Source organism: Crocodylus siamensis, chromosome 3 (assembly GCF_052110815.1).
Source record: "Crocodylus siamensis isolate JL-2025a chromosome 3, ASM5211081v1, whole genome shotgun sequence".
Classification (NCBI taxonomy): Eukaryota; Metazoa; Chordata; order Crocodylia; family Crocodylidae; genus Crocodylus; species Crocodylus siamensis.
The window spans coordinates 219,810,649-219,837,412 of NC_143397.1; the positions used below are offsets into that span (position 1 = coordinate 219,810,649).

The window sequence follows — 26,764 nt, forward strand, 5'->3', positions numbered from 1 at the left end:
AATCTTTGACATTTTCTCCCTCTTACATTAGCAAATCAGTAGAAGCAAATTGTCATCGACTGACTTGTACATCCTAGGGGGAGGGGAAGGAGGAGAGCTTAAGTTTGAAAACGAAATGACACTATGAGATTTGTATGTACTTTGCTTGAATTATCAGGCCCTTTCCCAAAACTGTTCTGAAGTAAGTATTTCATATGGATGACTTCCTTGGGGCAGTTAGCTATTTTTAGGTGTGGTAAGCAGTCCATACATTTTGGTCCTATTAATTCATTTTATGTGTCTGTTGTCATTTCTCCTTAATTATCTTTTCTGATAATTGATTACAACATGATAAATAATTAACTAAAGAAAATTTCTTTAGCATCACAGATTACGTATGAATAGTTTGTGATACAAAATATATTCTGCCAGTTATTAACTTTATGGGGTCCAGGATGTTTTGAATACTGTCACTAGTGATTTTTTGATTATGCTAAGCAAAATTTATAATCATATTTTTTTTCTAAGCAATTAGGATGATAATATCACACGAGTTTGTTTCCATATTTTCTGCATACAGTTGTCTCTTCAAAGTAATGAATGATAGGAAGAATTGGTTTATAAAACTATCTTGGAGGCAGTAGTCTTAAAAATATAAACATTTTGTAGGAAGCTAATCCTATATTTAACAAAACCTGATTTTTATCTTTTCTTTTGTTCTCCCTTATTTAGTAATGCTTAATCTTAAAAACAGGCAAAATCTGCAGTGGAAAGACTAGAAATTGATAAAGAAAAGGTTTTGAAGTTTCACTCATTGTAGAGTAATATAAAACTTTGTAGAGTTGTAGAGTAATAAAAAGCAGGTGCTTTGGAAAAGAATTTCATAGCAAAATGGGAGTAAGTTTCTAATGCTTTCTAACTTAAAGAGTCAGAACTGAACATTTATTTTTGAGAAGGGGAAAAAATTAAAAATCACCATGGCAAAGAAAATAAATTAAATAAATCCATAGTGTGAATCTACAGTAGAACAGATTGAGTTAACGTCATAATGAGGTCATTGTCATGCCATATAAAAAAAGCAGTGAGTGGTACCTAGAAAGAGTGGACTGGAATGACCTTCTGGGCCATTACATTCAAACTCCTACATTTAAAGGCAACCAACCCCCATTTGCACCCAAAAAGGGTTCACAAGAATGTCTTCTTTCCCTTTTTGCTTATTGAAGTCCAAAAGCACCTTAAAAAAAAAAAAGAACAAACAAAACCCTACAATGTGCCTCAGGTACACATCAGTGGAAACAAGAATATTGCCAGCACCTTGATTCTGGGATGAAAGGAAATTAGGTTAAAATATGTTCAGATAATCTTAAAAGAGGATCATGTCCTACATTAAAAAGAAGGCAATCAGATTCAGGGAAAAATCCCTTCCTGACCATGAATCTGGCAATCCATGTGACCCAACATGCACAAGTTAGACCCACCAGTCAGGTACCTGAGAGGGTAAGAGCACTGACACATCGCAACTACTCTTCTAGGGCAGCCAGTGTCCAGTGCTTTAGAGGACGGGCAGGGAAAGAAAGTCAGCTCAGCACCACACATACAAGCCTGAAACCAATAATGCATTTATGGTCCCCACAGACAACCAAGACAAGCCCTAAGTATTGGGTTTTGAAACACCTCCCACACAGAGATTAAGTTGTTTTTCCTCATGAGGTTACCAAATGCCCATATAATATGCTCATATTGTTATACTAAGAATACCCGTATCTTACCATATTATACTTTCCATGAGCTTATCAACTAATCACAGATGGTCAAAAAGACCAAGGCTTTACAGTCTAAGCTGCATAGATAGAATTGATAAGCGGGTGAACAGACATTCAATTTTGATTCCAGAAATGCAACCACATGCCTAGAGTGGCCCAGACCAGAAGCCAGGGAGTGCTACAGTACAGCACCCTGCTTGGCTGGAGCAGACAGCTTGGGGCAAAGCTAGCCCACTCACTGTCCAAGGAGGGGTTTGTAGGGAAAATGCAGAGCATCCTGGGATGCTGGGGGACTGTGAGTATAATTTAAATCTGAAGGGGATCTGGGACAGAAGTTCAATAAATTTATTTAACCTAAATTAATTAAGTCTGATACTATATTCATTCAGGTTTATCTTAAACTGGTTTCAGTCATTTTGAAAGCGATTTATGTGCACTGAACTTCTGCTGTGTTACAGATTTGAACCAGTTTCCAATCACTTGTACTGGTTTATATGTAATTTTTGTCCCTATCAAGTGTCATCTTTTAAGCAGTTTGGGTTCCTTTCCCCCTCCTTTCAAGAAATCCATAATTTCAGCCCCCTGGTTGCTAGAAACCCTCTCTTTGGATTTATAGTCTGAATGTTTTTGGAGACAACAGTTTTTTTTATGCTTTTTCTAACCTCCTTGTTTACTGAAGGTCTGTAAAACACGAATCCATGTGCCTCCCCTTTTATTAAGGCATTTTAGTTCTCATAGTTGGTAGGCATGTCAAAGACAACCCTTTCACAGGGTTTTGGGGATTTCACATTGGAGGTATGTTGTCCCTTAAAACATTAAACCAATTTCTGACACTGGTATTCAAAATGGTTAAATTGTTGGACTCCAGAATTTTCTGTAAATCTTTTAGAGAAAAGTACCTGTACAAGAGATGGGGAAACACAGCAGACACTTTGTTTTATAGGTTAGACTGCTGATAAGTCATACTTTAGCAAAGCAGATGTTGAATCCTGTGTTTTAAGCACAATACAACTTAATATGAATCTGGCAGGCAAGGTTCTTTGAGTAGCTGTGATATATTTTATTAGACCAACTGAGTAGTTGGAAAAAAGTTTCTAGGCAAGATTTTGATTAGTCACCCTTCTTCTGGCATAAGGAGTCCCTTCTGGTCTGAGACTCAAATAAATGAGAGAAGCTAAAAGTGTGGCAGGATGTCATTGAAAATGTACATAGGGAGAAATTAGAAAGACGAAAGGTAAAGCAGGTAAGTGGGGGGGAGAAGTGGAGGCGGGGGAGATGGAGAAGGCCAAAGGGAGACAACAGTGATAGAATTCAAGATAGAAAAGGGGCTGTTTGTGAAAAAGGAAATAGTTGGAGATCAGGAAAACAGGAATGAGAGAAGCGAAAAGTGTGACAGGATATCAGTGAAAAAAAACAAAAGGTAAAACAGGGAAGGGAGAGGGAAGAAAGTGGGGGAAACAAAGGTAAAAGAGGCTCTCAGTGAAAAAGGAAAGAGTTGGAAATCAGGAAAACAAGAGAAGGCTGAGGGGGGATCTAGTGGCCATTTACAAACTAGTCAGAAGAGAGACCAGCAGGCATTGGGGGAGTCTAGAAATAATGGTCACAAGCTGGCAGAGGGTAGATTCAAGCTAGATATCAGGAGGCGCTACTTCACTGTTAGGGCGGCTAGGATCTGGAACCAACTTCCAAGAGAAGTGGTGCTGGCTCCTACCCTGGGGGTCTTTAAGAGGAGGCTAGATGAACACCTTGCCGGGGTCGTTTGACCCCAGTACTCTTTCCTGCCATGGCAGGGGGTCAGACTTGATGATGTGCTTAGGTCCCTTCTGACCCTACCAACTATGAAACTGTAAGGGGAGGGGAGGGGAGAGGAGAAAAGGTGGGTGAAAAGAACGATGCAAGAGGTCAGATCAAGCAGGTACCTGGTGAAGGAGATATCAGGTAGGTTGTAATAAATCCAGTGTCTATATTGAGTCTATGATTTTTTGTATCCAGTAGATTTATGAAGTGGAGTTCAGAGGCCTGTCTACGAAAGGTGTTTTGTAAGTTCCCTTTGAGGATTAGAACTGAGAAATCGGAGAGGGAATGATTGTCCTGTGAGAAGTGGGCCCACACTGGTATTTGGGTATTCTTGTTTTTGATAGATTTCTGGTGTGCGTTCATTCTGGTGTGCAGTTGTTGTTTAGTTTCTCCTGTATATTTTCCATCAAGGTATTTGATGCACTGAATGAGATATATAATATTTCTGGAGGTGCAGGTGTAAGACCTAGGAGTTCTGGTGTGGGGTGTAGTTACTGTGGGGGTGGTTAGAGATGTGTTGGTAGGTTTTGCATTTCTTGCCCTGGCACGGTCTGGATCCATTGGGTGTGGTTTGGGTCATAGGGAGTTTGCTTCTGGTGATGCAGTTAATGAGGTTTCATGTTTGTTTAAAGGCTAGGATGGGTGGTTCTGGAAAGATCTCTTTAAGAATGGGGTCTTATTAAAGTGCAATTTGTGCGGGGTTTCTTTTTGTACTGCAGCAAATCTTTACATGGTATCTGGTGGCTCTTTCAAAAGTGCAATCTATCTCTCTGAAGGAGTGTCCTTGTTTGCTGAAGGCCCTTTTGAGATTTGTAAGGTTGTGATAACAGGTATTCTCGCTGCAAATTCGGTGCTTTTGGAGAGCTTGGCTGTAAATTATAGATTTCTTGGTGTGTTTAGCATGGTTGCTGGTTCTGTGTAGATATGCATGTTGGTCCATGGGTTTCTTATATATGGTGGTTTGAATTTTACCATCTTGGGTATTGATCATAGTGTCCAAAAAGGAAATGCTGGTGATAGAGTATTCAAGATGATAATCTGATGGAGGGGTGATGATTGTTGAATTTTTGGTGGAAAAAACCCCTTACTATTTCAGGTATAGTAAGGGTTTGATGGTGCATTTCTTGAGGAAGTCTTCTTCTAGGTGGGCCATACAAAGGTTGGCATATTGTGGGGCCATTTTGGTACCTGTAGCTGTGCCCATGGTCTGGAGGAAGTTTTGGTTGTTGAAACTGAAGTGTTTGAGGATGAAGTATATGAGTTCAGTGGTATCCTGAGGTCTGTAATCTCATTCTTGTAGATATGTAAGGCAGACTTTGATGCCATCCTGGTGTGGGATGTTGGTGTACAATCTAGTGACATCCATGGTGGCTAGGAGGGTATTGCTGGGAAAGTGGTCTAGGTTTTTGAGTTTTCGCAGAAAGTAAGTTGTGTTTTAGATGAAATTTGGTCTTTGGGTGATGAGCGGTTTTAAGATGGATTTGAAGAAGATGAAGAAGACTGCACCCAAAAGCAGGAAAGCATTTTTCCAGCTACTCAGTTGGTCTAATAAAAAATGTATCAGATCTACTCAAAGAGCCTTGCCTGCCTATGTCCGTAGACCAACTCAGCTACAACCAAAAACCTAGTTAATAAGGATCTGACATTTAGGCAAAAAAAATAAGCAACAATGATGTCCCTTTTGTTTTTACTGGGCACTCTTTTAAAATGTATTTGGGTATAATTATAACTTGATTATCCAACTGGAAAAGAGAACCTCATTATGCATGGTGACAACAAAGCAGATTAATACTGTACATTATATTCTGGCATGAAAAATATCTTAACCTTTTAGTAACTTATTGTGCAAATTTCTGACAATTGGAGTACAATATCATGAAAACTACTTCTTGATGGTAATTATTACAAGTCAAATAAGAGGAAAAGTGCCTTATTTAATGCAAGATGGCTTGTAGATTCATCTGCATGGCTGTATTATGACTAGTTGATTATGAAACAGAACATGTTTAAAAGTTGCTTGTAAATAAAAAGAAGTGAATGATTTAAGTCAGTACAGAGCAGACCAGCAAATGGATTTCCTGTGTCTGTGCAGATGTGTTAGGGTAGAAAAAAAGAAGATAACATATTGTCTGACAAGTATACATACCGTACATATGAGATATAGTATTGAGCTATGCAGGCTGTCTGTCTATGGAGAGAATCCCACAGACAGGCCTCTAAGGCTAGGGACAGACATTCAAAAAGCTTGAGCCTGAACTGATTTAACCTTTGCAGGTTAGTTTAACCCAGCTAGGGTAAACCAGTTTCCAACCATATAGACAATCCCTCTGGGCTAAAAAAATTCAGGCACATGACTGCAGTGGCTCAGGCTGGAAGCTGCGGGGTGCTAAAGCAGCCCTCCTTTCCCTTGCAGAGCTCAGCTGAGAGGGGGGTGGCCAGGTCCCAGCAGGAGGCTCTGATAGGGAAGGGGTGTAAACCCCCAGCCTGCCTGCAGTCCTAGGCTTTTCCTGGCTCACTACTCAAGGAGCAGGAGTGTTGCCAGCCCCCAGCAAGCACTGAGGCAAAGAGAGTGCATGTAGTGCATGCATCTGTTGCTGATATTGAGCTTTTCAATCTCCCCCCCTGCTTCTGTATACTGTCTGCAGCAAACTGACAGACAAGCAAGCCAGGGGTGGTGGGGCTGATAAGTGTCACCCCTATCTCAGTGTTCATTGCCTCATTAAGAAAACAGAGAGACGTTACCAGCTACCTGTTGATTCTGCCTGTTGATTCAGCACAGACCCAGCATGTAGTCTGCTAGCTAATACACAGATATCTTCTCCACAAGGCAGAGGGGACAGGGGAATTCCTGCTTAGCAGGGAGGGGGAGTGGGTAGCTGACAGCTCTTAAACAGCTTTTCCAAGGAAGGACATTAAGCTACCTGTTGAATAGCTTCAAAAAGCCTGTCTGCCGCTGTCATGTCCCACAGCATGGACTGTAGCCAGCATGTGGTCTGGAAGCTAATGCTGAGGTGTCTGTGAGGGACAGGGGAATGCCTGCTTAGCACAGAGTGGGGAGGGGAGGGTGAGGGAGCAGAAGCCAGGCAGATACCTGCAGAGACTCCCAAATTCCAGCGAGGCAGCAGAGGGGAGAGGCCAACCCTGCTGTGGAGCAGAGAGCCCCACCCAGCGCAGAGAGCACGTCGGGATGCTGTGGGACTCTGCTTTATCTTCAGTCAGCAAGTGGGGACAGACATTGCAAAAACCGGTTTGAGCCAAATCAGTTAAGTCTGGTACTACATTCAACAGCTTCATCTCAAACTGGTTTCAGCCATTTTCAAACTGGTTTATGTGCACTGAACATCTGTTCTGTTACAGGTTTAAACCAGTTTCTGATCACTTAAACCAGTTTATGTGTAACGTCTGTCCCTAGCCTAAGGCACTACTGTACACCAGAGCCAACTCCTAGGATTTCTAATAAACAGAGCTGATGATGTTCCAAGTCTCTGAGAAACAGTATCTCTAGTAGTTGTAGTGACCTCTTCCACAGTACCATACCTGAGTTCTTATTCAGTTTTGACTCAGAGGATAGAGAGCTTAAATACTGAATTATCAGGACTGTTTTTCAATAATGGAACAGCAGGTATAATATTTGTTGCTTTGAGTTGAAACATTTTAAGCTGAGACTGAATCCAGGTGTTACAGGGCCCTATTATTTACATTGACAACTGCACTGTCAGAGCAGTGTAATTGAGAATCATGCCCCAGGCCCTTAAAGCAAGGACTTGATTTTTACTTTGTACAAAGCCTTGATTGCTGAGTAGGACCATTAGGCATGATACTGATAATGAAATAAATCACTCTAAAAGCATGGTATGGTACAAACATAGCTTTTTTTGTAGAATGAAGGCAGTGAGGGTGCTTCCTGGCAGCCCTGCTGCCACTTACACATCTTCAGATCTTGGGCATAGTAGCAGTAGGTCCTCCCAGAATGTCCTCACTGCCCTATTCCTGATTTTGGAGTATGAGCAGGGGGCAAGCCTCATTTGTTAGTGGTAGCCATAAAAGCAGCATACATACCCCTTGCTGTCTTTCAAGGTTGAGTGGAGGGGAGGAATATGTGTAATGGATTGCTTGTCTGGTTGGTTTTTTAAATATATGCTGCTATGTGTGTGGGAGAGAAGGAAAGAATAAGGATAAGTAGCCTGCTCTTGGCGTGGAAGGTGGTGAGGGTCCTCAGTTTGAGTTGCTCATTTCAAAGCCTTGGACCAACCTCTGAGTAAGTTCTGTTTCCCATACAGACAAGTGCATGCCTGTTTTCCCAGCTAAATAAAGAAATTCTGAGTGGTCAACAATATTTGCTTTGGAATAAAGGTAGTACACAAAATCTTCTGGAAAAAATAATTTCTATCATTAAAAGACTCAGAAAATTATGATTAAGAAACAATGGGCAAAGTTCATGCTTACTTTTGTAATTCCATTAACATTAATTGAGGTATTACCTCGGGTCTGGATTTGACTCAGAAGCTATTAAAGGAAAATTTCTTAAAATAAACTTGCAGTTAAGGAATGTGAGCAGGCGTATGTCACAGTACACTTTTACATTATTTTAACTTTTAAATGATATGAATAACTGAAAATAAGAAAATTTTGAAGCTTTGGAACATAATGCGCATTTACAAATAGACACAAAGGGAAATTAGACAGCCTGAAAATAAGTGAACATGTTCCTTCTACCCACCCTTTATTTATGCTGTGATGAAGATTCTTCTTTTTAGTTGCTTCATACAAGTGCTATAGAAATAGCTAACTATTGCAGGTACTCAGGCATTTTTCAACACGATGGTTGTTCACCAGACAATGCTGATTTCACAAGACTATTATTTTTAGGTAAATTTGGGACAAAAGTGCAGGATGGAATTATTGGAGAAACAGTGAGAACGTGCGTCACCCCAAAGTACCTAGTACCCTCATTGTCAGGGCACTCACTTGGAATGAGAGAGACCTGAGGTTAGGCCCCTGTTTTGATTCATGGACAACAGGAACTTTATTGTTATTTGCACTATCATGGAACCATATCAAAAACATATGTAGTTACCTTTTTATTGATTTGAGTTTAGGCACCACCATAGGTATTGCTATGTCTTCATTGCATTCCCATTTTGCTCTGCCTACCTGCTTCTATGGTAAAAACACACTAGGGCTGAGCCCTATGGCTGCTCCAGGGACCTCACTCTCAGGCATGCTTGAAAAATGGCTTGGGTTGCCCCTAGAATGGCTTCACCACCACATTTCTGCATTTGGTGGATGTGAGCAGGTGGGACATGCTTTGGTGTGTCTCTGTTGGAATATGCCAAAAATGCAATGGAGACCTACCTCCAAGATAAGCCAGATCCAAAAAGTGCTTAGGCACTTAAACTCCCATTCAGATCCACCAATCAAAGACACCTAAATATGCTTTTATATCTGGCACCACAAGAATAGTAATATAATGATGATGATAACAGTATTTATTTTCTGTGAGAGATTTTGAAAAATCTTTCAAAGAATCTGTTCGCTAAGAGATTTTGAACAAGCAGAATGTTTGTTTTGCTGTGGAGTTGATAAATGTAGAAATCTAAAATGTTTGCAGGACAGTGAGGAAGGAAATGGTTTCCCTTATTAACCCCTGCTTACAAGACACTTACTTTAATTAAGAATGAAGGGTGGTACAGTAGCTTGGTGGGGGGGCGGGGATGACCACGGCACCCACTCCGGGCACTGAGTCAGGACGGGTGGAAGAGGGCATAGTGAGAGGCATGAAAACAGCAGCTGCTGTGACCCCTGCCAGGAGCACAGCCATTTATGTTCACCATGCACTGCCACTGCCCAAGGCACAGAAGTGCCCAGGTATGCCTCTGGGTGCATATAATAACCAGTGAGCATGTAATTTCAGAATTTGTTGTGTAGTTATATATTTGTGTTTTGTGGTACCTTTCATGCAAAAAGAAGATGGGCTTTTTAAGTTCTATATTATTCCATGGTTGCTGCACTAAGGAGATAGATAATACTAAAGAAGAGGGAATAGAGATCAGGAAAAAAGACAAAGAGCAAAAGCCAAGGGCATAAAACATACTTGCTTCTTGAGTGCTTATTTTGGCAATGCCTTGACCTCTATCTCATTTATATCATCCTGTTATCTTTGTTTTAGGCAAATAAGCCAATAGGAAGATCTGTGCTTGGGAGATCAGTCTGATCTCTCCATTGTAGCATTCTTTTGTGAGTCACCAATCAGAATGGAAAAAGTGAATAAAAAGAAAAATGTTCTCTCACAGTGCTGCAAAAAGAAAAAGCCACTTACACTAAATTCTATAGAATCTCTGCTGATATCTAATAGCATCCCTTGTTGAGCTAACCAGTTGAATACAGGTATAATTACGTGAACAGTTAAATTTTATTACAGTGATTTGAGTGATGAATCATATACTTTTGTTAATATAAAATTGTGACTTTCCTGAGGAAACGTTAATAGAAAATTGAGTTTTTATAAAGCACACGAAGGACTGGATTCTCCACCATGCCCAAAGGGCCTCAAAGCTGCACATGGGAGATATAAATTAAGTCTTTGGCATAAGGTACTTCAGAGACTTCGGTTTAATGGAGAATCTCATTTAGGAAAGCCTCTTTCCACCATGCCTCTTCCTCCCTTCCTTTGCCCTGGCGTACAGTTTTTCCTTTATGCCACTCTTCACTTGCATAGGGGAATATTCTTCAGTGGAAGTCTCTGGTTTCTTTATATTAATTTTGTATGTAAGTGGCACAAAATGAATTTGACAGACCAAAGAATCTGAGCCACAGCCATAGTAACTTGTACCTATTTTTTTCTGCTCAGAATATATTCTTGACTTTCCCTGTCCTCATTTGTGGGATGAACTGTATTTGAATATTTGCGGTGGTCAGTTACTGTACTTTGATATCAGCTCATTGCTAGTTTTGAACAGCTGTTCTGAATTTTTTTTCTAGTTGTTGTATTTTCCCCACTTTACTTCATTAAATGAAGCAAATGGCTTAAAATAGTAATGTGAGTTGGCATTAATGTGCCATATGAATTTTAATATCCAGGAAATATTATTTATTTTTTTAGTGGCAAGAATCTACACTTGAGCTTTTTGTTTGTTTGTTGCATATTGCCATACTGTATTTATTGTTCTCTCTTGGTTTCCAAGCTAATAAACCTGTTAAGTTGATTTAGATGCATTTTTGGTAATTTGATTGCGGTGATTACTGTTTTTGACTACAACAAATGTGAAAAGGTTATTGCAAAACAACCTTTGAATCAAAACTGCTTAGAAACAAATGCTGGTATATAAGTCTAGGTATTTTCTGAAAGCTAAGTGTAACTCATCTTACAAGAGGCTGTCCTCCATACTACAAATCAAAGAAAATATCTTATCATAAAATGATACAGCTATCATTTCCCTCTAACTGAGGTTCTTCTAATTAAGATTGGAGAGAGTAATATCTGAACACTTGCTTGGATAGTTCACTTTAACTTTCAAGTTAACTTTGATTTTCAGATTTATATAAAGGCCTAGAGACCATTGTGTTTTAAGTAGCTCAGAATGCCTGAAGCCTTCTGGGCTTGAGTGCATTTGGTACATTTGATAAAGTTATAGCACACTGAGAAAAGCATGGGAAAGGTCCATGAATTCTAAAAATAGTTTTGTTGCAGGGTATGTTGATAGTGTTGACAGGTTTTACATTTGTGGTTTAGGCAGGATATAGTTCCGCTAACACATCTCCAGCATCACCACAATCAACAACCCCCACAAGAAAATAACAGAATGCATGGATCTTACACCTACCTCATGGAAAAAGCTGCTGGTGAAACTAAGCAACCTCTCTGCTTCAGAATGAACTTTCCCAGAAAAAAAACAACAGAGAGAAACATCCAGTTCCCAGTGGGAAAACACTCTTTTATGGAACAACCATTCCATCTGAACTCACAGACCTAGTTCTCAAGGGAATCCTACATAGTACCTTCAAAAGATAGGTATGGAGGGAATCATAAATTTGACTGAATGCAAAAGTCATGGGATTAACAGACAGTGGTTTTGTAGCTCATAATTTACCTGTTTCCTCTGCCAGTCTTTCTGTACTCTTGCTGTAAGAACAGCTCTCTTCTCTACTGAATAGTACTATTATTTTATGTAATTCTTTTTATCTATCTCACCTATTCTGTATTTGGTAAATAATGGCTTCTAATAAATTCTCTTTGTGAGGTTTATTGCCAACTTAATTTTTTAAGGGAATCCTTTTATTTACCTAATGAGGTTAAGCAAACTTAATCATTCTACCTTATATTTAGTATAGGCTGTATCTGCTTCTTTGCAAGGCCTGAGGAAGGGCACTTTTTGTCCAAAAGGCTGTTTACCATCTCTTCCAGCTATATAGTTGGTCTAGATATTACCAACTGTAGCAGCAGATTCATCCCACACAAATTGTATTATGATGGACATAAGTCCATCCATAACCAAGAATGTAAGGCATATATACCCAACTTGTTGTTCAGAGATGTAAGCCAGTGATTTTCAACTTTTTTCACTTACAAACCCCTAAAAAGTTTTGAATGGGGCCACGGACCCCTTTGGAATCTATTGTGTGTATAAAGAACATTCTCTCTCTCTCTCTCCCCATTCCCCACTTCTCCTGTTCCAGTTTGTAGATTGATAATCGCCAGGTGAGCAGAGGGGCCACAGAGCTGCAGTCCTATGTGAAGTAGTGGCAGTAGCAGGATGAGATAGGGCTGTCCACCTGATCTCTGTCTGGTGGCTCTGGGCTGCCTGCTGCTGGCGTGTTGGTGGCCTCTGGCCACAGAGGGAGCTGGAGCAGCAGCAGCACTGATGGCACTTTCCTTTGGGGTAGTGCCCCCATTTTTATAGCCACCTTTCATGGATATCCTAGACATAGTCTGCAGACCCTCCAGGGGTCTGTGGACTACAGGTTGAAAAACACTGACATAGGCAAACAACCCTAACTCTTTCATTGAATCCTCTGTGTGTTCCAGGATGCACATTTTACCATTCAGTGTATTGTATTACAGTGAGATTCAGCAAATAGATTGTTCCTTGACAAATGTGCTTGTCTCTGTGTCTTGAGTTTTTAATAAGCTTGGATATTTAAATTAAATAATCAATATGGGGGACAAAAAGAAACAGCTGAGCCTGCTGCTCTTATACTTATACTCAGCTGTTTGCTTAAATTTGCCAGGATAGGAAAGAATGTAATCACAACCTGTTTTGATAAGTTGCAGTTCTCTCTCCACCATCCAAAAAGGAAAAACATAGTCTTCCATTAAATGTATTTCTTCCTACATGCATAGAAACTTGAATATCTTATTACAAATGCTGAATTTGGTATGGTGAAGTCAACCCCCACAATTTCTGGTGGATTCTGCTTATAATTGTTTCCAAAACCTACTATGAATATGTCTATAATTTTTCATTATATTTTAATTACCAAAATGCTTCTCAAGGATATACAGCTGTTCTAATATGTGTGACCTCATTTCTTGTTTTTTCCCCCTTTCCCATTCTGGCTTCTCTGTGCAAAAGTATTCTGTTTTCATACACTCTAGCATAGCACATGCTAACATTTAAACAGTTTTACAATATAAATGAGAAGGAAAAACAGCAGTGTCGCATACTGTGGGTGGTTCATTTTCTTAATTTACTATTGAAAACATATGTGAACATTTTGTATAAATAGAAAACAATTGAAGAATGCCATAATGTTACCAGCAGTTTATAAAATTCTGTAATAAAGCTATCTTTTCTGCATACTGCTGTTAATGTATTGTAAGTCGTTCTAAGTGACTCTAGATGACTTGAACTTAAATCTAACATGTGTTCATGTCTTTTTTTAAACGTCATCACTGTTGTCTTCCATCCATTAACAGTCTATTTCAATTCGTAGAATCATAGAGAAATAGGGTGAGAAGGGACCTCCAGCAGCAATCTGTCCCAACCCCTTGCCTGAGGGAGGATCATCCCTATTCAGACCATCCTCTCAATCCATAATCTAAACTGTTCCCCCGAGCACCGCCAGGAGTGACCGGGAATGCCGGTCACGGGCTGGCAGAGGGCGGGTTTGGGTTGGAGATCAGGAGGCGCGACTTCACGGTCGGGGCGGCTGGGTTCTGGAGCCGGCTTCCGGGAGAGGTGGTGCGGGCTCCTACCCTGGGGGTCTTTGGGAGGAGGTTGGATGAGCACCTTGCTGGGGTCGTTTGACCCCAGTGCTCTTTCCTGCCGGGGCGGGGGGTCGGACTGGATGATCTGCTCAGGTCCCTTCCAACCCTAGAAACTATGAAACTATGAGAGCAGGTTCAGGCTTGATATCAGGGGGCACTGCTTTACGGTTAGGGCTGCCAGGCTCTGGAAGGGGTTCCCGAGCGAGGTGCTGCTCCCCCCTGCCTTGGGGTCTTCAGGAGCAGGTTGGACAGATACCTGGCTGGGGTGTTATGATCCCAGCACTCGTTCCTGCCCATGGCAGGGAGTTGGACTTGATGATCTGTTCAGGTCCCTTCCAACCCTAGAAACTATGAAACTATAAACTGTACGTAAGACTCCCATCAACCCTGACATCACACAGACCCAACACACTCATTTGCCACAAGTAAAGCAGCAGAACCATGGCATCCAGTGTCTTCCTTCTATAAAAATGTTGTCAATATGTACTCAAGTGATCCCAGGTAGAGGGCCACAATATCTGTTACAGAGGAAAGCAAAAACCCCCACAGTCCATACCAGTCTAACCACAGGATAAAATTCTTTCCCCCAAATGTGGTAATTGGTCTGACCCTGAGCAGAGAGGCAAGACCCTGTAGCCTGGAATGTCTGGTTTTGGTCCCAGGAGGAACCTGCACACATCCCAGTCAGTCTCCAGCCTTGGATGTAGCCAACACTCAGTGCCTCCAAGGGAGGCTTAAAAACACCCTAACACGCGTAACAGAAAGCCAGGGTTGGGGCAAGCAGCAAATCCCAGAAGCCTGGGAAATACCCACAGTATGACTAAATCATCCCAACCACTGGCTGTCCAACCTTTTTCAATACCTCTAGTGATTCAGAGTCCACAACTTCCCTAGGCAGTCTGTTCCACTGCCTCACTGTTCTAACAGTAAACAAGTTTTCTGGGTATCCAATCTAAACTTAGTTTGCTGCAAGTTCAAGCCATTGGCCCATGTCCTCTTTTCCTCAGCAAGAGAGAACAGGTATTTTTCCTCTTTTTTATGGCAGCCCATCAGGTATTTGAAAACTGCTATCGTGTCTCCTCCACAAGCTGAGCATGCCTAGTTCCTTCAGCTTCTCCTCGTATGACTTGCTTTCCAAGCCCTTTATCTTCTTTGTTGCGACCTCTGGACCCTTTCTCATTTCTCCAAATCCTTCCTAAAATGTGGAGGGCAGAACTGCACCCAGTACTCCAGATGAGACATTAACTAGACCTGAGTAGAGGCACCATCACCTTCTGTGTCTTGCACCTAATGTGTCAATTAATGCATCCCAAAACCACATTTGCCTTGCATGGCTGTATCCTACTTCAGACTTATATCTACCAAGGCTCCCAAATCCTTTTCCATAGTGCTGCCATCCAGCCAACTGTCACCCATTTTACATTTATGTTTTTGGTTATTCTTCCCAGGGTGTAGCACTTTGCATTTGTCCACATTGAGCTTCATCCTGTTAGCTCTACCCTAACTTTCCAATCTGTCAAGATTCTTCTGAATTGTGCTCGCATTCTCCAAGATGTTCACAGTCCTTCTCAGTTTCATGTTGTCTGCACACTTGCTCAAAAAGCTTTCTATGTCACATCATTAATAAACGTGTTGAATGGTAGGGCTGTGCAAAATTTTGCCAGCTGTTTCATTTTGATGCTGTTTCAACTCGTTTTGAGCTCGAAACGGTGCAATCAAAATGAAACAAAGGGCTTTGAAACAGCCTTGACACTAAACGAGGTTAGTCAAAACATTTCAAAAGTTTCAAAACATTTCAAGTTTCAAAGCTGAAGCTGGGCTTGCCTGCAGGGAAACAGACAGTAAGGAGAGGGATGGGGAAGAGGGAGGAAAGACTGCTCTCATACCAACTGTGTAGCTGGCCAGTGACAGTAATCCTTGCCTGAGGTCCCTTGCAATCCCAGTGGTGTGGGGGAGGGATGGAAAAACACCATAAAAGGCAAGGTTGTTTGAACTGGCCTGCTTTCTGCCTTGGAGTCTGACAGTTACTGAACTATATTCCAGCAGCTCAGGAGCATAAGACAATGAATACTACTACTAGCATTGATTGGAATGGTTTCCTACTTGCTAGCCTAGCAAGTGGAATTCCACAATACCTTTTGCTTTTTTCTAGACCATTTTATGTTATTATTATATTCATTGATTTGTTTTTTCCAATTTTATAATTATATTGGATATTACACTATATAATTTGTATAGGAAGGGAGATGCATTTATATTTTATTTCTATACATTTATACCTTATGGCATATTACATACACATTATAGAATTTATATAGGAAGACAGATACATTTGTTTTACTTCTATAAATTTATACCTTGCAGCATATACGTAACTTATAGAATTTATATAGGAAGGGAGATGCATTTAAACTTTGCGGCATATTACATACATTATAGAATTTATGTAGGAACGCAGATGCATTTATATATTTTAATAAAAACATGACACTCTGAAACACACCATGAAGCATGGTGGAAAGGCTGCTGGCAAGCCTTCAGGGACGGGCAAAAGGTGGGGGAGAGGGAGAGGTGTAAGGCCCTCCTCCCCCCCATCCCCAAAGTGAGATGCAGCCTTTTTCCTACAGCTAGCAGGGATGAGGCTTCCAGAAGCAGCTAGGGGAGGGGAGCAGTGCCAGTGCAACTGCCTGTGCCTGAGATTGCATCCCCTCCAAGAGCACCAGCCATAATCTCCCCCACTGCCACCATGACAACAAGCAGCAGCACCAGCATGACAGTCTCCTCCACCCCCATTTCACTTCCCATGCTGAGCTTTCCAGTGCCAGCGGAAGAGCTGGAGCTGGAGCTGGATCTTGATCTGAGTGCCTTAGCAAGGGAAATTCTGGGGAAGGAAGGGGAATCAGCTGAGTTTTTGTCCACACCCCTCAAGTTTCCCCTAGAGCCAGGTCTCCTTCCTCAGAAGGCACTTCAGAGAAGGCTGAATTAGAGGTTTGGAGGCAAGTGGCTCAGCTGAGTCTGCTCCTCCTGTTGCTGTGCCTCTGCCTGCTGAGGAGGGGGAAAAGGCAGCATCCACACATGCACCTGCACCCCAGAAGCAGGTGGGTATTGTGGTCTGGGATCATTCTGAGCTGGATATACTATCTGCCTGCACTGCTGAGCCAAACCCAGCTGGGGCAAGGGAACAAAACACATGAGCAGCATGGGGAGCCTGATGCATCTCTGCAGGCACCACTCCCTTACCCTTGCTCTTCTTCGGTCTGGCACTAGTGGGAGTATACCCAAAGGGAAGTCCCCCTCTCGCTCCAAAGCCCTTGTCCCCCCCAAGGCAGAGGCAGGCCACCCTGGAACAGTGGGGGAAAGGCAGACAGAAAGGGAGGCATGTTGCAACGGCGAGCAAGATCACCCAGAGCACTGGGGAGATGCTTGTTGTGGATGGCCAGCCTTTCTCCTTAGTTGAACAGCCAGGGTACAGGCAGCTCATGGCACTCATAGGTATCTCAGGCAGCAAAGCTGAGCTCATCTGGAGCCTCACAACTCAGGCCTGCAATAAGTAAGCCTCAGGCCTTTCCCCAGTCAGGACTCTGTGTGTGTGTATGGTGGCTGGAGGTTATGTCACCTTCTGCCTACCTTTCACGAGGGAAATCCTCAGCTCTGGTCTGGGTCTGCCACACCACCTGGGTCTGCTGCACCACCAGCAGTCCACCAGGCCTCACGACCCCAGCAGAATGCAGTTTTAGTGGTCTGCCCAGGACATGGGGCCGCCTCCTACCCTGTAGCCCCAGCCCATACCTCCAAGTTCCTGGCACAGAACCTTAGCAGGGACATATTCTTCCCCTGCTTGCTGGTGATGCAATGAGTGCCCCCTCCAGCTCTTAGAGTTGGGCATTAAATGGTTTTAAAAACAAGAAAAAAGGAAATAGGTGTGGATGGAGTGAGGAGGGTGGCATTCACTCCATCTGCACGTGGAGCTTGGGGACTCCTAGCAGTAGGAGGTTCACCTTCAGGAACACCAGCTTTTCCACCAGACCAGGTTCCAAGGAGGTATGGTGGGGTGTCACTACATCACCAGCAATGCTGGACACGCTTTTGCTTGGAACACTGGTCGGTGGACAGGACAGGTGGTCCCAGCCAACCACGGCCAGATCTGACCACATCTGGCTGCAGCTTACCCAGTAGGTCAAGGGGTAATGCAGCAGCACCCTGTGTCCTCAGTGAGATAGGCAGCCACCAAAGCCTGAGTGCCACCTGTCTGATGGTGGGGTTTGGTGCCTCTGGACCCCACCATGGAAGCCATGCCCTTGGCCCACATTGGCAGCACCTGTAGTGGAGGAGGAGACTTGCTGGTGGATGGCATACTGGCATGGGACACTGGATCCCCCTGTTCCACATCCCCCCGCCTCTGCCATTCTGCCTCCCTGACTCTCTTCATCAGTACCTCCGTCCACTGATCCAGGGTTTGGCTGCTGCATAAACTGCCTTTCACCCTCTGGTCACTCATGGCAGCCAGAATGTGGACTGTACTGGACCACAAGGGATCGAGCCATTTTCTGATGCCCTCCTTCAGCCAGCTCACCATTGCTTGGACATCTGGTGGCAGAGGCTTGCCCCAGCCAGGAACATTGATCCCCTGAAAGCTCGCCATTTGACTCTCAATTTCCCTCACTACAGGGATCACCTGGCTAAGGAGGGCCAGGGTCTCCGTGGCCTCGAGGAAGGGCTTGAGGACCACCAAGATCTGGGAGATGGTACCCCACTCAACTTGGTTAAAGGGGCCACTGATCCCAAACTTCCCAAGCAAGGCCATTTGATGGATGCCTCTTGAGCATCAGGTGTGTGGAGTTCTACCAAGTCTCCACATCCTGCATGATTTTGTGCTATGGGATGTTCAGCATTGCTTGTTTGTCCTGCAGCATCTCCCTCCCCCCTCCCCCCCGGCGCCTTGGTGCTCCAGTGAAAGTAGCCTGGATTTTGAAATGAGCTTGCTGTTGGAGCTGACGCCATCACTAGCAGCCCTGTGTCTCTTCAAGGCATCCCTGACAATGAGGTGGAACTTGTGTATCGCACAGCGGATGCCAATAAAGTTGGCATCACAGACCACCATGATCTCTGTTGACATGTGGGACTCATCCATCATCTTGGTTTGAAGGAGCACCCACCGACGGCCTGACTGGTCACACCAGTGCCCTGTGAGGGAGAGGTAGGTGTGATCTCCATCCTGGCTGCTCCAGATGTCCGAGGTGGAGTGTAAGACCACCTGTGGACCTGCCTTGTGCAGCTCCTCCCTCAAGTACTCCCTGCATGCCTCATACAGGGAAGGCACCACTGTCCTGCTGAAGGTTGTGCATACGTGCACTTGGTATGATGGGGCCACAAGTACCATGAGCCGCCTGAACCCTGGTCACTCAATTAAGGAGAAGAGGTGGCCATTCACAGAAAGCATCTCCCCAATGCTCTCGGTGATCTCACTTACCCTTGCAATGCACCCCCCTTTCTGTCCACCTTTTCCTGACTGTTCCAGGGTGGCCTGCCTCTGCTTTGGGGGGACAGGGGCTTTGGAGCAAAAGGGGTGCCAGGCTGAGGAAGAATAAGGGGAAGGGGGTGGTGCCTGCGGACATGAAATGAGTTGAAACGAAACAGCGAGAGAAATTTCACACAGCCCTACCCCTTGGTCTGGATAAGAATGTGCTAGCCCCACTTTGGCATCTTCCCGTCTAGATTAGGGCCCTACTAACTGAACTTCCACTTGGGGCTCACCCATCCCCAGAAGCTTCTGTGAATGGGAAGCTGCTGAGGAACCATGAGGAGAAGCAGATACGTGGGTCAGTGGGTCCTGATCCAGGTTGGAGTGGAAGGGCAGCTGGTGAGGCCTCAATCCGGATGATGGGGGTGCTGCAGGTGAGCCCCTGTGGGACAGTGGGTGTGTGAGCTCTAAGGGGCTAGGGAAACCAGGAGGCAAGGGTTGAGTCCCAAGATACCAGGGACAGGTGGGGTGAACTGCAAGGGACTCTGGGAGGGGCCAGGGGCATGGGGTGAGCCCCAAATGTCTGGAAAGTAAGGGAGCAGGAGTGGTAAGCCTCCTGGTAAATGCAAACTAAACCCCCCATGGGTCCAAATGCAAACAACAGCTCCTTGCCTGCATAACAAGGCTTCCTCTTACCCCAGGTAATATTCCCCTGTAGGGTATCAGCACTCTGTCTGCCTTCCTCAGGATAGCCCCTGTGCCACTTAGGAGAGATCTTGTATTCCCCTTGCTCTGGAGCCTCAGCAGCCTCCAGAGCTAGACTGATCCTCCTGACTCAAGGCTTGTGTTTATATACCTCACTGGCCCTGGCGCTGGCTCTTGCTGGTCAGGTGTCTTTCAGAGCTGCCACAAGCATTTTCTGATCCAGCTTGCTGGCTCAGCCTCTTCCTCAACCTCAGGGTGATGTACTGCTGCCCGTCTCTGCTGTGCTCCTATTTGTCTCCTATATAAGGCTCTAGTCCATGGTGCTACTGCAACACAGCTAGTTCTGTGATAAATAACGCCCCGAGTACTGGTTCTCTGGCAGCTCATGAGCAGCTTTCCCCACCTGAGGCTCTCTGCTGCTCCTCTGCCCTTGAAGTAACAAGAGCCTTTGGCTCTCTGTTATGGTATTCACTGAGAGTGGTGCCTCCTGGGATGCTTCCAAGTCAAGTTAACCGCGTGAAAGGTAATGTGTAACAACACCCTTACTGTCCAATAGGCTAATAAATTTCTGTTCCCAGGTCATCTAGTAAGGGTGTTAGGTAGATTTCCTTTGAACACCCAGAACTCTGAGCTCAAACAGGTTGTGATATTTATATGGAAAGTGTTCTCCTGCCTGTTAGCTAGTGTGTCTGTCCTTTATCTTTTTTTCAGTACTCATTCATTTTAGTGCATAGTTTTTGTTTGGTTTCACGCACATAGTTGCATTTGGATCACTGGATGAGGTATAGCACATTCTAGGATAGACACGTGTATGGTCTATGGTCCATGGATTCAGACAGTTTGGTTGTGGGGAGTGTAGATTTTTGTGGCAGTAGATATGTATTGATAGGTCTTTAATTTATTGTTCACCCATCTGGTCCAGCATTTGGGGATATATTTAAACTAACAGAGAACTTTTCGGACATCTTACATTCAGACCATTCAAAAGCTTTTTCATTAAGATGAACAAGCAAACAAATGAAAAACACCCCTCCCTCACTTTTAACTCACTGCATGTATGCTCTCAAATTAGGAGCTATCTCTGCCATGTTTGCAATCATTTTCTCTTGTTAGAAGGCAGTCATGGACAATAAAAAGGTATATTGAGTGCTCACAGCATATTGTGCAGCTCAGTTTCTAAAACATGGCACAAGCTTTTGAATGTGCACAGGTGGTGATATTTGTATGAGATTGTTTTCATAGCTACCACTGATTCCATTTGACTTTGGAACTAGAAATGTATGAGAGGTTCTTTATTGAACTGAAGTTTATATAACCTCTTAGTAGCATGGGTCTGTTATTCAAAGCACAGACTGTTCAGCAACTCCTTTTTCTTGGAACAATAACTATTGGCCGCCATGAACTTTTCAGACTAGATATGTGAATAGATGTAATATCTCCAGTCTTATATAAGTTAAATTAAAAGTTTGGTAGGTGCTTTTGAGGCAGTTCAGAGTATAGCTAGTTCTAATGGGCATTGCCATAATCTGCATTAATTCTCATGTATAGCTGAGTGGCTCTCAAAAGAAGGTGAAGTTCTCTACCTCTAAAAATCATAAATATTTTATTCCAGTTAGGTTTTAATAACTGAATGCCCCCACCAACTTACGTGAAGGGCAAATGCAACATTATTGTTTGAAACTGGCTTTTGGAAACTAAATTATCCCAGCTAGTTAAAATAAATGCTAAAAATACTGTATACCCTGAAATCAAGTACAACTATGATATTCAGTCTTAAAATTCAATCTGTCTTATAAAGAATTTCCTTTAAAAATTTGAGTTCCTTTAAGATTAAGTTGAACTTTCTGTAGGTTTTTTAAAAACTTAAGTCATAGAATCATAGAAAATAAAGGTTGGAAGGGACCTCAGGAAGTCATCTAGTCCAACCACCTGCTCGAAGCAGGACCAGCCCCAACTGTAGCAGTCCTGTAAGTGTCTCTTGGAGTTAATGAAAAATATGTAAATATTTAAAATGTTTTTGAAGGGGAAATGTCTGGAATCCTCAAATGAACTTTCCTTTGTGGATGCCTCCCTTTTTGCAACAGAATTTGTATTGTTCATATTGAAGGAGAGGGTGAAAGTGAATGAAATGAAAATGAGGACAAGTGTCAACTTGACTACCCCATCAGGGGGTATTGTGAGGACTACTTGGCTACATTCCATTAGTACTCCAATGAGTTGAAGTCTCCAGGCTGGTCATATTATAGTAGCCTTCCACCATCTCGGCATTATTTGAAGAATGAGGCTTTCTATTTTATGTGGTTCATATGTACTCCCAACTGCATTCTCTCTAGCTTTAATGGTGCATGCTCTGAAAGGAACATGTAAGGTGTTTTTATTATTACTGGTTAAAAGTAGAAAGAACATGTATTAAAATGTGTTTCATGTGTTCAGGGCAACATCTCCAACTTCGACATTGTCATGGAATCTGATGAGGGCACTTTCATGCCAACTGGCCTGGGTTTTACTGGCAGCGATAAAGCTCGTGGCATCATGAAAGAGATCATGCAGCTGTTGCAGCCTATCAACGTGACAAATATTTATGAAAGTGGTGGTGGAACAGACATTGATTACTGGGTGAAAGATGGAGTACCAGGTGAGACTGTTATATCAATTTGGGGAGATGACTAAGTGGGCCCATTACTATCCCTACACTATGGATCCTGGTACACATTACATATAAGATGCAGTTAAGGTGTTAATTGTGCCATAAATAGTAACCCAGACACAAGTTAAAGCCAATTTAACTTGGCATAATATATGTGGGATATTTAAAATCTTTGTGGCTTATTGGTATCATGACTTAAATTAAATTTGTAGCATGTTGGAGCTGACCTATGAAGCTGAGCATAGAGGTTTGGGCTGGGGCAACTCCAGGGAAGCCTCCCCAATCTTGGGCTCACTGCAGCCTGGATCTTTAAAAAGCCAGTGTGCAACTGGGAGTCCCATGCCAGGCAGCTCTGCTGAGACCAGGGGATCAGAGGCTTCCAGTGGAATTTAGAGTTTCCAGTGGCGGAAGCCCTCCAGCTCTTGCTAGGAGCCTCCAGTCTCCTTTACCTGGCAGCCTGATGCTTCTTGAACTGGAGTCCAGGGTCTTGTCCAGAGCTATGACTGTCCCAGGCATGGCTGACAGTCAGCTGATTGTCAGCCCCAGACCAGCACTAGAGCTGTCTCAGTCGGAGTGGGGTCTGGCAGCCAGCTGACAACCAGCTGATTGTTGGTCTAGCTGAACCTGCAAGCAATCCTCTTTCAGTTTGCCGGTCCAGGTAGAGCCTTGGATTTTGATCCTTTGTACCAGCAAGTAGTAATGGCACAACTGGGATTTGATCCTGGATCACACCAACTGTGTTTCCTGCTATTCACATGTAGCATGGCAGGAGGTGCGATAATTGTGTTCTGGGATCAGATCCGATCATATCATTAAACAAACATGTGCCAGGGGCCTGTTACATCTCAAATTCAGATTGTATTTCCTATATGGTTTTGACAGTCTGACATCTACAACAAACATTTTCCTTGAATAACATTACTAAAGAGGGAATGCTTATCATTTAAAGGCTAACCTGCAGAGCCATGACATAATGTGTATTTTGAGCTCCCATTTAATAATGCCTCAGATTATGTATGGGACAACGTGTCTAAAATCTTCTTTTAGGCTTTGGGATTTATAATAATCTCTCCCAGACCAATGGTTTAAAAATAGTAGAGAATTCTGTGTGATTTAGTCTATAACAGGGCAAAAAAGAAGTTCATGTTGAAGTACAGTCCTCCTTTCACATGCTCTTGTTTAATTTAAAAATGTATTTAAAGGAAACATTTATGGGGAGGTCACTACTCAAAGTATAAAATACACAATACACTAAAATGTATTGGAGAAAATTCATAGAAATATGGTTTAAAATCGTTTCTACATTCATTCTCAGTGTTATTTCTGAGCAGCATTCTTGCCTTTGACTTTGAGACACCCTAATATAAGCCCAAGGCAGTTCATAATAAGAATAAGCTCTAAATCCTGCAAGACAACATATACACCTTTCTACCTGTGTGGAGTGACATTGACACTAGGGTCTATGCATCTTGGGATCTGAGCCTAAATTATGTTTTACTGTGTTTTTCAGTACTGCGATAACAACAAATGTGTTGCATTTCAGCATTTTGAGAAGCTTAACTGGTTTTAGCATGTTATACTTCTTTTTCTCATGGTTTATGGCTGATGCAGTTTATTTCTGATGTTTTTTCCCTGTCATACCACCGTCACAAATACATAGATGCTCTAGGTTTTGGAACCCCCGCATATTATATTGACTGGCTTATCTCATTTATGATCTTTGGAGAAGATTTATAGGTGCTTCAGTGAGGTATGGAATATAGGCTCCTTATTTTAAGGAAGAAGTTGTTTGCTTTTCATTTATCTGTGAAGTACATATAGAAAACGTAATGGCAGGCACTTTGATTTATCTGGATAATTCTTTCCTTGGTTTTTAAAGTATGATGGTTGTAGTAGGCGGGAAGCATCTTTTTAGGATCTGATTGAAAACATAAAGCTGACTCCTCAGGTGGGCAGTCTGTCTGTTCCAGTTTTAGACTGTTAAGTGTGGGACCAAGGTGCTGTAACCACTGTAACCCTGTCATTTTCACATCCTAGATTCGATCTACACATGTTTTACACCAACATAATAACAATGTGCTTAACTGAGAAGTGAGTCAGAGCCTCCCACAGGCTGTAGTAATGCCTCCACCTTCCTTGCTTCTGTGTGCACACATAGCTGCCCAGCATCTGAAGTTAGGTGATTTGCATTTCATTGTGATCACTTGCAAATGAGAACTTCTCGGTGCGTATGGTGGATGTTTGAAAATTGAGAGGTGCAGAAACATTTCTACAGATAAAATAAACTTTGAAGGTTAAAAGGAGAAGTGTCCTTTTAGGATAAATACAGACAGTCAAAAAGTCCTAGACTGAATCAATTCAATTTTTGCAGGTTTCTCTGAACTGTGTAGATTGAACTGAGAACACAGTGAAGTCAAGTTCACTTTTGAAACTAGAAAGGGAGCCAGGTCCCTGTAGGGGCCTGTACCAGTAGCTGGGGGACACTAGAGCATTCCTCCCACCCAAGCAGGCTTCATCCTTGACCAGCTGCCCAGCACATGCCCGCCCCCCCCACCCCAACCTTGCAGTCTCCCCCAGGGGAAACAGTATCTCCAGCCAGGGGCTGCCTGGGCCACTAGCCTCAGAGGAGGCTCCCAGCCCCTGGCAAAGTTCCCCGAGCCCTACCATGAGTACCAAGAAAGGATTCCCCCCGTGTTACAAGACTTAATATTAGACTGTAGACTTTAAGGTGGGGGAAAATGCACCCCCATCCTGGCACCAGACCTCAGCCAGGCACTGCCCAGCGTGGCAGAGGGAGCCAGCAGGATGGGGCTTTACTCCCCCTGCTCATTTGGAGCTGGGTGCCAGGAGCTGGGAGTCAGGCTTGATTCCCCCAGCCATGCCCCCTCCTCAGCTTTTCAGGCAGCTGAGGAGGGGGCTGCAGGGAACTCACTTCCCCAGCCCAGCACCAGACCTCCCAGCTGGGTGCCTCCCAGTGTGGGGGCGAGGGGGAGGAAGCCTAGAGAGGGGACTTTACTCCCCACACCCACCCAGAGCTGGGACCTGAGCTTGAGTCCCCCAGCTATGACCCCTCCTCAAGCCTGGCTCCCAGCTCCAGGTGGGCAGGGGCAGTAAAGCTCATGCCATGTGCTTCCCCCCTACCCCATGCCAGGCAGCACCTGGCTGGGGTCTGGTGCCACCAGGGGAGTGGGTTCCCCCCCTCCACTCCCTCCTCAGCCAGCCTGAGGTGTGATAGTGCTCTAGCTAGGAAGCAGAGGAGAGGTGCCGATCTTCAAGAAAGGGAGGAGAGTGGATCCGGCTAACTACAGGCCCATTAGCCTGACTTCTATCCTGGGGAAGATCTTAGAAAAGTTTATTAAGGAGGCCGTCCTTGAGGGACTGGCCCAGGCTAACATCCTAAGGGACAGCCAGCACGGGTTTGTTGCGGGTAGGTCTTGTTTGACCAATCTCATTTCCTTCTATGACCAGGTGACCTATCACCTGGACAAGGGAGAAGAGATTGATGTCATATATCTTGACTTCAAAAAAGCTTTTGATCTGGTATCCCATGATCACCTCTTGGCCAAACTGGCCAGTTGTGGCCTTGGCTCCACCACGATCTGCTGGCTGGGAAATTGGCTTCGTGATCGGACCCAGAGGGTTGTGATTGATGGCAGTCACTCATCGTGGTGCCCTGTAACCAGTGGGGTCCCTCAAGGCTCTGTCCTGGGACCCATACTGTTCAACATCTTCATTAATGATGTGAACATTGGAGTTAGGAGTGGACTGGCCAAGTTCGCCGATGACACCAAACTTTGGGGCAAAGCATCCACGCCAGAAGATAGGCGGGTGATCCAGGCTGACCTGGACAAGCTCAGCAAATGGGCAGACGAGAACCTGATGGTGTTTAACACCGAAAAATGCAAGGTTCTCCACCTTGGGAGGAAAAACCTGCAGCACCCTTATAGGCTCGGCAGTGCTACGTTGGTTAGCACTACAGAAGAAAAAGACTTGGGGGTCATCATTGATCACAAGATGAACATGAGCCTCCAATGCGATGCTGCGGCTAGTAAAGCGACCAAAACGCTGGCGTGCATCCATAGATGCTTCTCGAGCAAATCCTGGGATGTCATTCTCCCCTTGTACTCGGCCTTGGTGAGGCCGCAGCTGGAGTACTGCGTCCAGTTTTGGGCTCCACAATTCAAAAAGGATGTGGAGAAGCTTGA

General features: G+C 43.8%; 1 protein-coding gene across 4 annotated transcripts in view; it reads left to right on the top strand.

The window, feature by feature from the left end:
- The window catches only part of CPQ (carboxypeptidase Q), a 309,733-nt gene that overhangs the window by 229,869 nt on the left and 53,100 nt on the right, over window positions 1–26,764 (top strand). For all 4 annotated transcript variants that reach the window (XM_090040396.1, XM_090040394.1, XM_090040397.1 and 1 more), the window contains one exon: window positions 22,346–22,547. In XM_090040396.1, coding sequence (XP_089896522.1) covers window positions 22,346–22,547 — 202 coding nt within the window. The remainder of the gene's footprint in view (window positions 1–22,345; window positions 22,548–26,764) is intronic.